Source organism: Mustela putorius, unplaced genomic scaffold, assembly GCF_011764305.1.
Source record: "Mustela putorius furo isolate JIRA1106 unplaced genomic scaffold, ASM1176430v1.1 tig00000228_pilon_pilon_pilon, whole genome shotgun sequence".
Taxonomy (NCBI): domain Eukaryota; kingdom Metazoa; phylum Chordata; class Mammalia; order Carnivora; family Mustelidae; genus Mustela; species Mustela putorius.
Window position 1 is genome coordinate 15361779 of NW_025421322.1, and position 14645 is coordinate 15376423.

At 31.7% G+C, this 14645-nt stretch overlaps 1 protein-coding gene across 1 annotated transcript in view; it reads right to left on the minus strand.

Moving 5' to 3' along the window:
• Positions 1 to 14645, minus strand: part of CSMD3 (CUB and Sushi multiple domains 3) — a 1237422-nt gene that overhangs the window by 77170 nt on the left and 1145607 nt on the right. Inside the window, exons 46-50 of the mRNA XM_004743466.3 lie at positions 13037 to 13117; positions 11995 to 12108; positions 7429 to 7617; positions 6901 to 7047; positions 4387 to 4575 (exon numbers count right to left, since the gene is read on the minus strand). Of these exons, the coding sequence (XP_004743523.2) occupies positions 4387 to 4575; positions 6901 to 7047; positions 7429 to 7617; positions 11995 to 12108; positions 13037 to 13117 (720 nt within the window). The remainder of the gene's footprint in view (positions 1 to 4386; positions 4576 to 6900; positions 7048 to 7428; positions 7618 to 11994; positions 12109 to 13036; positions 13118 to 14645) is intronic.

A 14645-nucleotide genomic window follows, 5' to 3' on the forward strand; every position in this document is an offset into this window, starting at 1 on the left:
TTTTTTTTTTTTTTTTTTTGGATTGGTGAATCCATACATTATTAATGCTTTATGTCTGTGTTTCTTACTTGGTTTCTTTTCAGCATTATGTCAGCATTCATACAGATTACATAAGAATGAAAATTGGGTAAATAGAGAGTGTATGCAGGGCTAATCTATAACTGGGCTACCACATAGCAAGTTTGGTTAATTAATTTGATAGATAATTATTAAGGATTATAAAGTGCTGGTAACTAATACTCATCATGACTTTGGCCAAAAATATAACACATGGATGCATAGATTTATTTTAACTGAAAGCTAGATATTACTTTGTCTTGGGTCCAAATTCTATGTGCTTCGGCACCATCCATAGAATATCATGTGATCAACATGTTTAATAAATATAGGGCCTGGACATATTGTCTTAAAACCTAGAATGAATCATCCTGCATTTCATTGATATGTCTTAGATGTCTTGGTTTTCATCTACAATAGATCTGATTCAGGTGAAATTAGTTTTTCCATAATGTGATAATTACAGTAAAAATTTTTATTTACTTTATAGCATATCAGGTATTTTCACATCTCATAAATTCAAATTACTACAGATATACTCGAAGATTGATTGATTGCCATCTTTGCTCTACAAATACATATTTGCTTTTCCAAAAACAAAGAAAAAAACATAAACTTTAAATGAATATATTTGGCAGCAAAATCCTGATTAAAATGAGATTATTTTAATCTTTTATATCATGTTCATAGATGTGTAAATACTTACACATATGTCTGCACAAAAATTAGTGTATTGATTATAGGTACAGTTCTACAACAAGCTATGTAATATCTGGTGTATTTTCTGTATTACCTCTATAAAATCAAAAAAATTTCTAAATTCTGAAATATATAGTCTTCTAGGTTTCCTATAAAATACAGTACACTTATAACTACATTTTTCTCTTATTAAAGGAATTAAGAAACAGAAATATTTTTTAATAATTTTAACATTTACAGACTTGTGTTCTAGTTATTTATCTTTCATTTCAACCTAAAATTATTTCAACTTCTTTTAGAAAACCTACCACTTAGGTGTTTAATTTTAATAAATCAATGTGAATTTCACTATGAGGTTAAATATCTTAGTGAAATCTATATGAAATTCACAAAATTGAATGGCAGACTCCTTACTGGTAAATGGTTTAATCTTTTATAATCTGATAACCTGCAAATTATGAACAGAAAAGCATAAATATTGATTTAATAAATTATATAAGCAATGTCATATAATTATGTTATTATCCCTGCTATCATGTTGCAAACATAAATGGTTTCCTGATGTCTGCTCAAGCAATGTTGATATTTCCACTTAGGACTTTTGGGAATTTCAATTTGTAATAAGTCGTCTCCCTACTGAACCCTACCAAAGACAGTATTTACTGATTTGAAAAAAAAAATCAACCATACATTATTGGAGTAGTGTAGGTTAAACTTAGACCAAAGTAGAAAGGAAATAAAGTTAAAAAGAATAGGTTCCACATATGTGGTTTGTATAAAATGGCTATATTTTAGACCTAAGAAAACGACAACAAGCTCAAATGATAGGATGACAACTATGCCTGTGGGTAGATTACAACTGAACTTCTCAGTTATAAAAAAAAAAAAATCAATTTCCAAAGAACCATCATCACTGAGTGGTTGTCACAGAGGCTTCTCTACAGAACTCTCAGAATAGCACAGATTAAAAGTGAGGCAGGGAATGCAAAGCAACTATTTCTACATAACACTATACAATACCCAACTGCATAGTGGGATGAGACTGGTTCAATTCCTGAAGGAGAAGAAATCAATGAAGGGATATTTGATGTATAGACAAATAGATAAAATACCTGTCCAAACCCAACTAGAAATAGCAGACTAAATTTTCTATCTTTTATTGTGTTCACATTGTGTAACGGTTGCTGAAGTAAATATATGTGAAGATGCATAAGGAGACTGAAGAGATAAAAAATAAAAATGACTGAAGAATGTAAAACAAACATGGAACAAAACAAAAATCTGCAGTATGTGAATAGCTCTTCCCAATGACATTTAACCAGTTCATTTAAATTAACTGTGTTTCAAATACAAATAGGCCACATATAACAAAGGTTTTTATCAACTAATCTTTTAAAATTGTTTCAGTGATAATAAAAGATCAATTTTGGAAATGGTTCCTTGAATTGTAAATATGTTATCATTTTACTATGCCAAATATTTTAAACTGCATTTTGATTTGACTATTCTAATTGTAGAACAATATTAAATCAAGAACAATAAAAAAAGAATGCATGTGTGTCATATTATATACCAAAACAACCAATGACATTATACTGCTGACTAAACAAAGCAACTTCAAAATTTCAGAAAGTTTAAGATATTTCTTATTTCAACCAATATGCAATTGTTTTTTTACTAAAGTTTCCTTAAAGGTTATTATATATATATATATATATATATATATATATAATTTTATATATCTAAGCAATCACTACATAACTGAAATGTACTAGTTCAAAGTCTGATCATTTTTTTTAAAGATTTTATTTATTTATTTGACAGATAGAGATCACAAGTAGGCAGACAGGCAGGCAGAGAGAGAGGAGGAAGCAGGCTCCCCGCTGAGCAGGGAGCCCGATGCGGGGCTCGATCCCAAAACCCTGAGATCATGACCTCAGCCAAAGGCAGAGGCTTAACCCACTTAGCCACCCAGGTGCCCCAAGTCTGATCATTTTAATATTTATCTAAAATATATATGATTTAGATGGTTACTATTTATATATTTTTTAAATTCCCATGATGCTGAAATTATAAGATCAAAGATGCTTTTCCAAACCAGTTCTGGTAAATATTAAGAATTTGTGAATACTATTCATTAGTCAAAGAAAAGCAGATGTTTTGATATTTTATTAAAATACATCTATTCAACAGGAAGTCCGCTTTTTAAATGTTGGTAAGCCACTGTGGTTATAACTTTTCACAGAATTCTAATAAGTGATTAATATTTCCTGCATCAACAGGAATCCTCAACAGAACAAGAAAACAATAGAAAACAGAACGAGGAAACAATAGTCCTTTTATTTCTCATTTATTTATACATGCCTCTGAGAGTTACCTTTCATGAATTAAAATTATAGTTTAACAGATAAAAGAACCCATTTTGGGTGTTTGGTAATATCTATGCTTATTTTAACTTGGTTTTGTTCAATTTTAAATTATAATTGATCAATTTTATATTGTATTTGTTTTACATAAATTCCTTCTGATAAGTAGATTATAGGTAAGACCCATTACTTATTAACTGAGAATATTCTGCATTTTTTTAATTTGAGGATTCATAGTTGTTTGGGACACCTCTATAATGTGGGTAGAATAAATCAAATATATTTCACATGGAAAAAATAATGTGATATCCTAAATATTCAAAACTTTCAAAGTCCAATGATTTTGAGTTTCTTGTATAACTGATGTTGCACTTGTCTTTATGACTATACCTAGTTAAGAGACTATTCTTTAAAAACAAGATCTAGTCCAAAGATCTAAAATGTGCCATTTGTTGAATAAGAAGCTTGTCATTCTGTTTGCTGTAACAAGATACAGTGTTCTGGCAGTGCCTCAATTGTTAACAAAATACAAATGAAAAAGAAAGATCCCTGTCAAGTTAGCTAAACAGTGAAGAAAAAATGACATGGTGTCTGGCTACATTTTAAATTTGTTGCTCTGAGAGCACGTTTTTGCATGCTCAGAGTGAAAGTCTTCAGTGACCCTGCCCACTCTTAACACTCTTTTCTTTCTGCAGACTCCATACTAAAGTAATCTCAAGCTCTGGGTCAATCATTTTCCCATAGCAAAGTAATGGGAATGGTAGAAGTATGAGCAAATTGTGATGGGGGGGTGGATTACCTGAGTGGCTCATTTGGTTAAGACTTGGACTCTTGATTGTGACTCACATCATGATCTCAGGGTTGTGACAGCAAGACCCATATGGGGCTCTATGCTGGGCATAGAACCTTCTTAAGATTCTCTCTCTCCCTCTCTTTCTGCCCCTCCGACCCCCACTTATTCATGTTTGCTCTCTCTCTCTCTTTCAAATAGCAGTAATAATAATTTTTAAAGTTTATGCAAGTGTATGAATGTTTAGAGTAAAGGCATTAATCACATAACAACAAATGAAGAATAATAAAACAATGTGTCTCACTCTTCTCAAATTTATCATTCTGCATTTTTAATTCTTATTTTCAAGAGGGTCATCTGCAAAATTCTTTTCAATGTTTATATTTTTGGAAGTTCCAATGATCCAAATGCAAAAGTTAAACAGAGTTACTCTTTTGTTAATGCGTTTTTCCATTTGTGGATAATATACTTCACCTTGACAAGCAGGGACTGGTGCATCCCAGGCGTGATACCCATAGGAAGACTTCCTGCACACAGCACTGCTTTTCCCAACAAGTCGGAATCCTCGGTCACAAGCCCAGCGGACCACACTATTAAGCTGTCCACCTGTCTGACTGATAATGTATCCATGAGGTGGAGATTCTGGTGTACTACAGTAGAAAGCTTTTCAAAAGACAAAAGAATCACTGTATAATTAATGAATCAGAAATTCTTCCCAATCCAGTATTGTAATTACCATCTGTGCGAATTTTACTTCCTATGAACATCATAGAATTTTTTATCCTCTTGAATATCCACTGGCATAACTTTCGGGAGACAAAACTAACTGAACTTTTTATCATCACAGAAGAGGTCTTCTGAATTGAAATACCCATATTTCTCTTAACACCCTGGTGGTTCAAAATCTACAAATATTTCAGTGAATTTTGGAAGCTGGACCTCTTGTGAATTGAAGGACCTAAATGCCACAGTCTTCGTAGTAATATTTGAGAGCATGTTGTTTACATGTAACTTTGAAGTTATTTCTAGACACCTATATCATGTTAGGTCATGCATTTCACTTGGATTGATGTCTAAATAGACCCCCCACATCCCATAATCCTCTCTCCAAGTTTATTAAAGAGTTTCCATGCTGTCAAGAATGCTTACATATGGTGATAAAAATGTCAATAAAATAAAACTTTCTTCATCTTCTGAAGTCTGAAATGTCAAAAGATAATGTCAAATGGCTTTTTCATATATATGTACTTTTAAGACTATTCAGCCGGGCAGGATCTATTTACCCTTTGAAACTTCACTGTATTCATCCGAGAAAAATAAGATGTTAGCAGTAACTAGAAAGAAATAGATTGGACTTGGAATATATATGTCATAGCCTGTTATTTCTAAAGAAAAATATATAATATAGCAAGCTACTCTTGGGGTTAAAGTGGTGTTTTCAATATATTTATATCAAAATTTATCACGAATATCAACATAAATAAGGATTTAGTATATACTATAGTCAATTTAATGCTTATAATTGATTTGAATAATTTCCCTTTAGGTTGTTGTGATCATTAAAGCTACAATTTAATGTGCTGATTTTTTTTTAGGTTTATTCATACTTTATACTTTATTTTTAATTTTTTATTTTTTATAAACATATTTTTTTATCCCCAGGGGTACAGGTCTGTGAATCACCAGGTTTACACACTTCACAGCACTCACCAAAGCATAATGTGCTGATTTTTAAATTCCATCTTTGGGTACAAATTTAATAAAAAGACATTTATATTATACACGTGCTAGAAATAATTTCAAATATGAAAAAAATTAATGATGACTAGGGCATACATTTGAATTTTTAAAACATTTCTTCTTTGCATGCCTATAATATTTTTAAATCTATTGTAGGACAAAATTTATATATATAATAGTAGTGAGAGGTCAGTGACAAGTCAATTTTAAAATGTAAAAGACAAATTGCTAATAAATTAAAATCAAATTATCATCTTATAGTTTTAAAATAAAAATAGACAAAAATTACTTTATTTGAATACTATATATGCAAATTTATATAAATGAGTAAATATGAGAGTATATTTTAAGAACTAAAATTCAAATTTTTGAAGACCAGCGTCAGAATTATTTATAAAATATTTATGAAAGTAATTTTCAGTTGAACTGATTAGCCATGACCACTGGCTTGGGGAAACATGGTCCAAGCACTGTACAGGAAAGAGATGCCTAATTTGTTCTAAAATATCCTGTTATTGAGCACATACCCATGCCTCTGACATGACTTAGGACGGGAAAAAAAGGAAAGTAACTTTTGCACAATGACTATTTATACACACTTACTCAACAAGAAAAGAAAACTAGTGGCTTAGTATCATTACACCTTATAAACAGGAAGACATATAGAAAAGTTATTTCATCTTGATATTAAAAAGGATTTTCAGTCCATATCTTTATAAATACTACTCAGTGAAAAGCATTAAGGACAAAACAATTCTTTTTTTTTTCCGAAACTAAAGGTTTTTTATGATGGGTTAGTCATGTCCGTTTTAACATTAGCAATATCATAAATAGGTGGATAATATCAAAATCAAAGCTTTTTGCCATTTTATGTTTATTTTTTGTTTAACCTTCTTGTATAAAAGGTTTATTAAATAGGTCAGATAGACACACTTGAGCAACAATTTTGTGAGAATGCAAGGGAAACAAATCTATTGGGAAAAAGCATTAAAAATATCAGAGTTTAACTTATGTATAAGTCATCAATATCCTAAATGCTTTTAATCCTTTCAAAAACCCCAAGAGGTAGGATTATCATGACCATGGGGACACAGACACAAGATTACATAAACTGCTCAAGAAGCCTTAGTGGAGGAGCTGTGGTTTAGATTTATGTCTAATTGAATAATGTCTATGTTTGTGCTCTGTAGCCACAACCAAACCGAGGAAGTAAATGAGATGTGTACTGAAGTTGTAAGTATCACATACCTATATATCTTATCCGGAAACCTTTTTTGTTATTGCCATGATCTGCTGACCATTGGAGAAATACTTCATGACCATTGCTTGTTACATTAAAAGCAGATGAGTAATCTCCACTGAGGGAAATAAGCACTGGACTTTGAATATTTGGTCCTTTAGAAAGAAAATAATACAATTTAAACATAACTGAACAATCATGTTCTAATCTATCTTTAATATTTTATATATTTAGAATAGTATTAGATATGGTGACATTGCTCCAAAACCAATTTGTTTCATCAACAGTAGCTTAAAACATCATATCTTTGTTTTAGATATTTAATTCCACAGAAGAGTCTACAATTTGTAAAATAATTAGCTAACTACAGTTTTCACATGGTATGTAGATAAACTGGATGTTGATACTTCTAAAAATAAGTACAAGATAAAATATAAGCTGTTGTTTCTCATATAAGCAGTTATTTACACTGCAAGTATAAACCAGAGTAGTTGAACTGGATTTATGAATATGCAGTATATATAAACCATGGTTACCGTCATACACTTGAAGAACATCAAATTCCTTTTCTGTCTGGAAGAACTCTACAAACATGCTGATATTATATCCTTTTTCTACTGAGATGCTCCAGGCACACATCTGAAGGTTTGGGTAACTCTCAGGATATCCAGGGCTCAATATGACTCCTGTGGAATCTAGGCGTAATTCGTTGGCCGGGCAGAGCACTATCAAAGAAAGAGATCATTAAATAATGCTAGTCTTCTAGACCTAAGTGAAAACTTCATTTTAAACACTCAGTACTCTGCTTTCAGGTTTAATAACTATAAAGGAGACGATACCTTGAATTATGTGTTAGAAGAGATAATTTGTATTAAACTCGCAGTTCAAAAAATGGAGGAATGACTCAAAAATTATGGTACTGATTTCCTTTTTTTTTTTAATTACATGGAAGAAGAATTGCTTTTCTGTATAATAAATACATAGATAATAAAAAATAAGACATTTATCCCCCATATTATAAATACATAGATAATTAAAAGATAAGACATTTTCTTCTTCGATTTCTTTATATTCTCTCTTTACCTTTCCTCATCTTCTTATCTTCTTATGTCCCCTCCTTCTACCTCTCTCATCTAGGTCTTGGCCTGCCCTTTTCCTTCTTTCTTTCTTTTTTTTTTTTTTTAACTCACTCTCTTCTCTTTTCAATTTTTAACTCACTCAAGTATGTAGAAATAAATACTTTCAAGAGTATTAATTCTGGGCAAGGCTACTCCTGATCTCAGAAATGTGGTTAAACCATGAAAATTTAACTGATTATCTTTCAGTTCTTTGTGCAATTGAGCTAGGAAACACCAAATATAGTTGCTGGAATATAAATGACTAGATGAAGGATTTAAATAATTTATCATTTCCTGGATGAAAGGACAATGAAATATTTTGAGTTGTAAAGACTCCATGTGATAAAGGGATAGAAAAGAATAAGAAGACCTGTGGATTAGGGCAACATATAATGGCTCTTTTATCAAGTTAATAACTTGAAAAGAAATAATTCAAAGCTACCATAACTAATATTGAGATATTTGGGGACTAGAGACCATAACACAGTTGAATATACTAAAAATACAACACCAAATACAGAATATAATAAAGCTAAAATATGTAAGAGCTGGTTTTTGTTTTTTCAATTTTTGGCTTTTACTTCTGTTTCTTTTCCTTTGATCTGAGATACCTGCTTCTTGGATATGAATTGAAGATTTTCAAAAATAATTAAGTAAGTGGTAGCAGGTCATTCTCAGTCTAAAAAGAGAAACCTGACCGTTGCTTTTCACAAAATTACAAATACATAAAATAAAAGAGTTAACTTGACAGTTGGAAATGGAATGGAAAATTTGAGTCAAAATGAAAAACATTCCTGAATAGATAGCTATGGCATATTGAAATGATAGATTGCATATAACTGCATGAGAAGTTAAGTTTTAAGGAAAGGTTTTTTTAAGGTGTGCTCAGGTATTTAATACTTTCAGAATACTTAGCTAAGTATCTTTTTGGGTTACTGAGCATGTTACTTCTTCACAAAAACCACTCAGCAACTTCATAGTTTGACACAAAGTCCTCCAAGTTCAGTCATTTCCTACCTCCCCAACTTTGTTTCCTGCTGCGCCACCACTGAAATGAAATGCTCCAACCATATGGGATGAACTACTTACAGCTTTCTGAACTCAGCACATTCCTTCATGCTCCTGTTTCAAATGTCCTTCTTTCATCTGCCGCATTTGAAATGTTAGTGCATTTCAACGCCCAGATGAAGGGTCTTGTCCTTTGTGAAAACTTCCTGAACCTCTCCTCCATCAACCTGAGCAGAATTGTTGATTTCCTTCTTGGTGTCTCCATAATGTACACTTCTATTATTGCAGTTAGCAATTTCATGGCTATATTGTGTGAGTGTGTGTATTATTATTTTTTTTTGTCTCCCTTCCTAGGCTTCGGTTATTAAAAAGGAAGTGCCATGTCTGCCGTGTCTTATTTAATGTGTTGATCCAATATTCTAAACTGAAAAATACTCCATATTACTTTTGAAAAGCTGATATGATTCAATATAATTTACTATAGATACACAAATTAACCTATTTGCCTACTATTCAACACATACCAAGAAACTCAATTTATTGATTGTGACACTTAAGCCCTTTTTGTGCAATATGTCACTTGTCACAACAACTATAGAAAGTATGTACAATTTTCACCCCATTGTACATATAGGGGAACTGATGCTCAGAAAGTTTAAAATGCATAAAGTGTCACAAGTTTACCTGGATGGATCCCACAGTTATAACCATCATTACACCACCCCTTTGAATTCATCTATATCAAACTCTTTAAAGAGCAACACATTTAGAATTGCTTTCCATATTTTAAATGTGATATAGAAAATTAAAAGGATAAAAGGAAGAATAACAAAATTGTTACAGCCCCTTTTAGGAAAAGTGAAAAAAATATTAAATAATTTAAGACAGACTAAAAACAAGGCATATTAATTCTACCAGACTCCAAAAAGAATGTCTATTTTGGCAAGCTTGTGAATTAACTCAAATAAAGAAAAAAGTAAAGTCAGAGTTTTGGCTTAAGTGCCTGGTCAATAATTAATATAGTAATACTGCATAAACTGATTCTGAGGGGTGATTTTTTACTTTTTAGCTAGTATCTGAAGTGTCATTATAAGTAAAAAAAATAGTCTTTTTTGTGTTCTCTATAGTACATAGAACAAGAAGAGAGGTAATTACTAATCTATAGAAAATTCTGATTCTAGAAAAATATTGAAAGTCTGAGAGATGAGAGATTATTACATAGCTAAGCTATCTGGATTGTTTTATTTTAATTTTTAGAAATTTATTAAATTGGGATCCAGATAGCCCCCCAAAAATTAAGTGTTGCCCTCCAAGAACTCATGATGTATTCATATATTGGGGTCAAAGAAGTCTTGACATGTAATAGCTTGTTCACAAATTCCTGTGTCTGCCCAAGTTATTTTTCCATGTATAACTTCCCAAAAGGTTAAAAATCTATTCTCCACATTTATATGTCTAAATATCTAAATATGTATCCTACATAATTCTTTTTTTTAAAATATTTTATTTATTTATTTGACAGAGAGAGATTACAAGTAGGCAGAGAGAGAGATAGGAGGAAGCAGGCTCCCTGCTGAGCAGAGAGCCCGATGCGGGACTTGATCCCAGGACCCTGAGATCATGACCTGAGCCGAAGGCAGCGGCTTAACCCACTGAGCCACCCAGGCGCCCTCCTACATAATTCTAAGTGGTGAAAAGATAGCCTTGTATAAAGGAGGAAATTGAATGAATGACACTTAAATATCAAGATTATAGGTGATAGACTTCAGAAAATCCAAACAATTTCAAAATGCTCTAAAGTCACTGACTTCGAGAAAGGAAAATTGTCACATTGGTGTTGGTTTTTACCTCCAAACATGTCTTTCTCTAAAGCCCCTTGTGAAAATCCTTCCGTTTTATTGTAAGGATTTCAATGAGGTAGAAAATTAAATGTTAATTCCTACTTATATAATGTTTGAAATAATAAAAAGAAGTTTTCTTTTAGGTTCATTGTAACAGTTAAGATACTGCACAGGAAACAGATTTCCATTGCTCGGGAATAAACCTCAAAGAAGAAAGTAACCTAAGAAAATTTGGGGAGAGACAATCAAGTTCTATTCAATTTTATTCAAATTAACCAATATTTATAATTAGTTATTATGTGGTAGACACTGTTCTGGGCCCTAGGGGATTACACAAATTAACAATACATGATTTCCGAACATCAAAACTTAGCAAATTACGCAAGATCCATCAGGGTCTTGCCCTTATATTTCCATAGCGAATTCCTTGAAGTCTAAACTTTTGTGTTTTTTATTTTTGTGTCTTTGTATATTCATCTGTCACTTCGACCACCATTTTTCTATCTCTGTTCTATGAAAGTCTTACTTATCATTTGGAACCAAGACTCAGGGAGCAATGGTGACATCAAGCTTTTCCTGCCCCATAAATAGTTAAACATTACATGATTTGATATCTCCCTGGCCTGTTTCCTTAACACTCTATTACTACCACCTGTATGGCTGTCATATCCCTTAAATCATGTTGCCCTCACAGCAGGGACCATTTATAGCTTGTTTGTTTGTTTGTTTTTTACTCAAACGTTCTGCTTAACAGGTGCTCCATTAAAGTTTAACAAATTTACTGGTTAGAACAGAAACTATTTCAAATAAAGGCAGTCAACATTGGGGACTTTATTTAAGGTTTCTCTTACTTTCCATCCCCATTTCCACCCCTCATGACAAAATTAATTTAAATAAATTGAACTAACTTCAGGATAAACTAAAAAGGAAAGAAAAAAGTAAACCTTGGGAGAATAAAAAAATGTTTAAAGTTAAACCTGAGAGTAATTTTAAAAAAGACACCACGTAAGAGTTCTATAACTTTTAACATTATGGCCAGTTAAATATTTAGTATTTATGTAAAATAGACTTTTCTCAATTCTGCCAATCAAATATAAAACAATACTCAAAGATCAATAATCATAAGAATTGGTACCTTGACAAATGGGAGGTGCTCCATCCATCTGGAGTCTTTCTCCTAATCTGCATGTCAGAATTGCATTGCCGACCAAAGTAAATCCTGGAAGACACTGATACCTAATAATGTCACCTATTTAAAAAAATAATAATAATAAGAGGCTTCAGATAGGCAACAAGGTGATGGTTAAAAATGAGCATGTTTCAATTGTAAAATCTGTAAATATTGCAGAATATTCTTTATTTTTAGTCATTTTCAATTGGTATAAAATTCCATCAGTTACAAGCAGGGATAATATTCAAAAATTTGAACTACAACTGCTTCATAAACACTGACCAATCAGAACTGAAGCCAAGAGCAAATTAGCTCCTACTACAGTAAGATCTAACGTGTGTATACCAGTTGGATATAAGCAATAGTGGTAAGGAAACAATCTAGTTGGTCATTAAAAATATATCAAGCAGTTAAAAGGATTCAAAGTTTCACTCTATATGAAGATTAAATTTACAGTAGTCATTAATAATTTCTTAATTCCCCAAAGTCAGTATCATGATAACAATAAGTTTGTTATGGCAACATTCTTTTGTTACATCATTTTTCAAAATATGAGATATTATTGGGATTGAATTTCCAACCTAGCTTTAAAAAGACTTTATTTTCAAATTGAACATAATCCACCACTTATTTTCAAAGGTATGGAAATAAAGCATTCTAATATACCCTACATATTCTTCATTGTACGTTTTAGGCTTAAACCTGAATTCAAAAAACATTTATGTGTCAGAAAAGGCAACAAAAATAATACTTTGGAAGAAACCACCAGAATACATTTTATGATTCAAATTCCCATACTGGTTTTCCAGTTGTACATTCTAGACATACATGATTCTTGCTTTTGTCTATACTCCCTGTTGGTCTTTTCACTGTCACCCAATCTTAAGAATTCCCAACAATCCAAAGAAAGAGGTTCTAAGATAGGTTGCTATTATTCTTTTTTGTTTCTTTTTAAGCAAACATCTCTATTAATAGTATGTTTTTAAAAAAACTTGTCAGACTTTACCTATTTCAAATTCATCATCTTCTGTCAAAATTTCAGCATTGGGTACCGGTGGTGGAGGTTGGCACACTCTTAGTTGATAAGCTATAAAAATAGATAATGTGTTATTCCTTCTCTGAGAAAGTGTATACGTGAAAAAGCCCAAAATTATGCAAGGGTTATTTATAAGAATAAAAATCAATGGTATAATTTATCAAGTTTTAATTATTTATTTTTTAAACAGACTACAATATTGAGGGACAATAAATCATTCCTTAGATACCAAAATATTCTCCCGTGGTAAGAACACTTACCTGTAACTCCTTTTTTCATATCCTCATTCTATTCCTCCTTATTATGTGCTTCAAAACACCTGTTATTTTTCTCTCTGACATGATCACAATTTGGAATTATATATTCATATTTGTTATGTGCTCAATGCCTATCTTCCCCAAGGTTCACCACAGAATCCTTGTACCTAGCAAAGTGGCTGGCATATAGCTATAATTGCAAACAGGCACTCAATGTTTACTCTTTTTCAGGAGATATTTTAAACACTTTACTTATAATAACTCTACTATTCCTCACAAAAATGTTATTTATTTTATTACTTAATTTATTATTAGGTCTATAATTATTCCCATTTTATAACAGAAAACTGTTAAAGAGAATTAAAGAATTTGTCTAAATTACACAGCTACAATGTGACAAACCTGGGATTTGAACCTAGGAGTTCTGACTCTGGAGACTTCTCATACATGCTATATTAATATACTCGTGAAATACCTACTTGTTGAATTTCATGTTTCTAATAATCTACATCACTTGAATAGATCACCCCATTACATTGGAAATATTCCTATTTGGCATAATTTAAAGGCCACACAAAAAAAAGCCCTTTATGAATCCAAGCATCATGACTACTGGACCCATCTGATACCTATACACAATTGTTTGCTTGATTAAAGTCTTATTTTTACTAAGCTTTTAAAGAATGTAATATCATTTTGTTCAGTTAAGAAACACACTTGATTACTACAATAACATTTGAAAAAAAGTGTGTTCCATATGCTTAATTTTATTACTTAAACTTGGGAGTTAACTTATTTATGTTAACTCAATGAGCAAAGAAATTGACACACAACTCGTACATGGTTAAGCCATGACTCGAGCCTCTGTCCTCTACTCCAAAGTCCATACCTTCAGTATTGCTCCTACCATGAGAAAATTATGACAGTACTGAGGTGCACCAACTGGACCACTTAAAAAAGACTGCTCTAAAAGGAGATGGGTAAAATACATTATAAAGAATGAGTAAAAATTTTCCAGTTCTGAAGGGTAATCATGTGCATTAGAGCATTTCAAATAGAGGAGAAAACATGAGCAAAAATTTGGGCATCGGTTCATCATCATGTAACAAAAAGCCATTTATATAAGAGGCCAATTGGTTAATACACCTTCAGGTTACTAAGCACAGAAAAAAGATGAAAAATTTTCAAAATGTAGCTGAAGAGGAATGAATCTGTAAATTGTTGTATGTCTCTTCAAACATCTTCCTTCTAGTACTTCAACCTGTTTATAAAATAAAAGCACTTGCTGTGCAATGATGATAATTTGCAAGTAAAACACTACT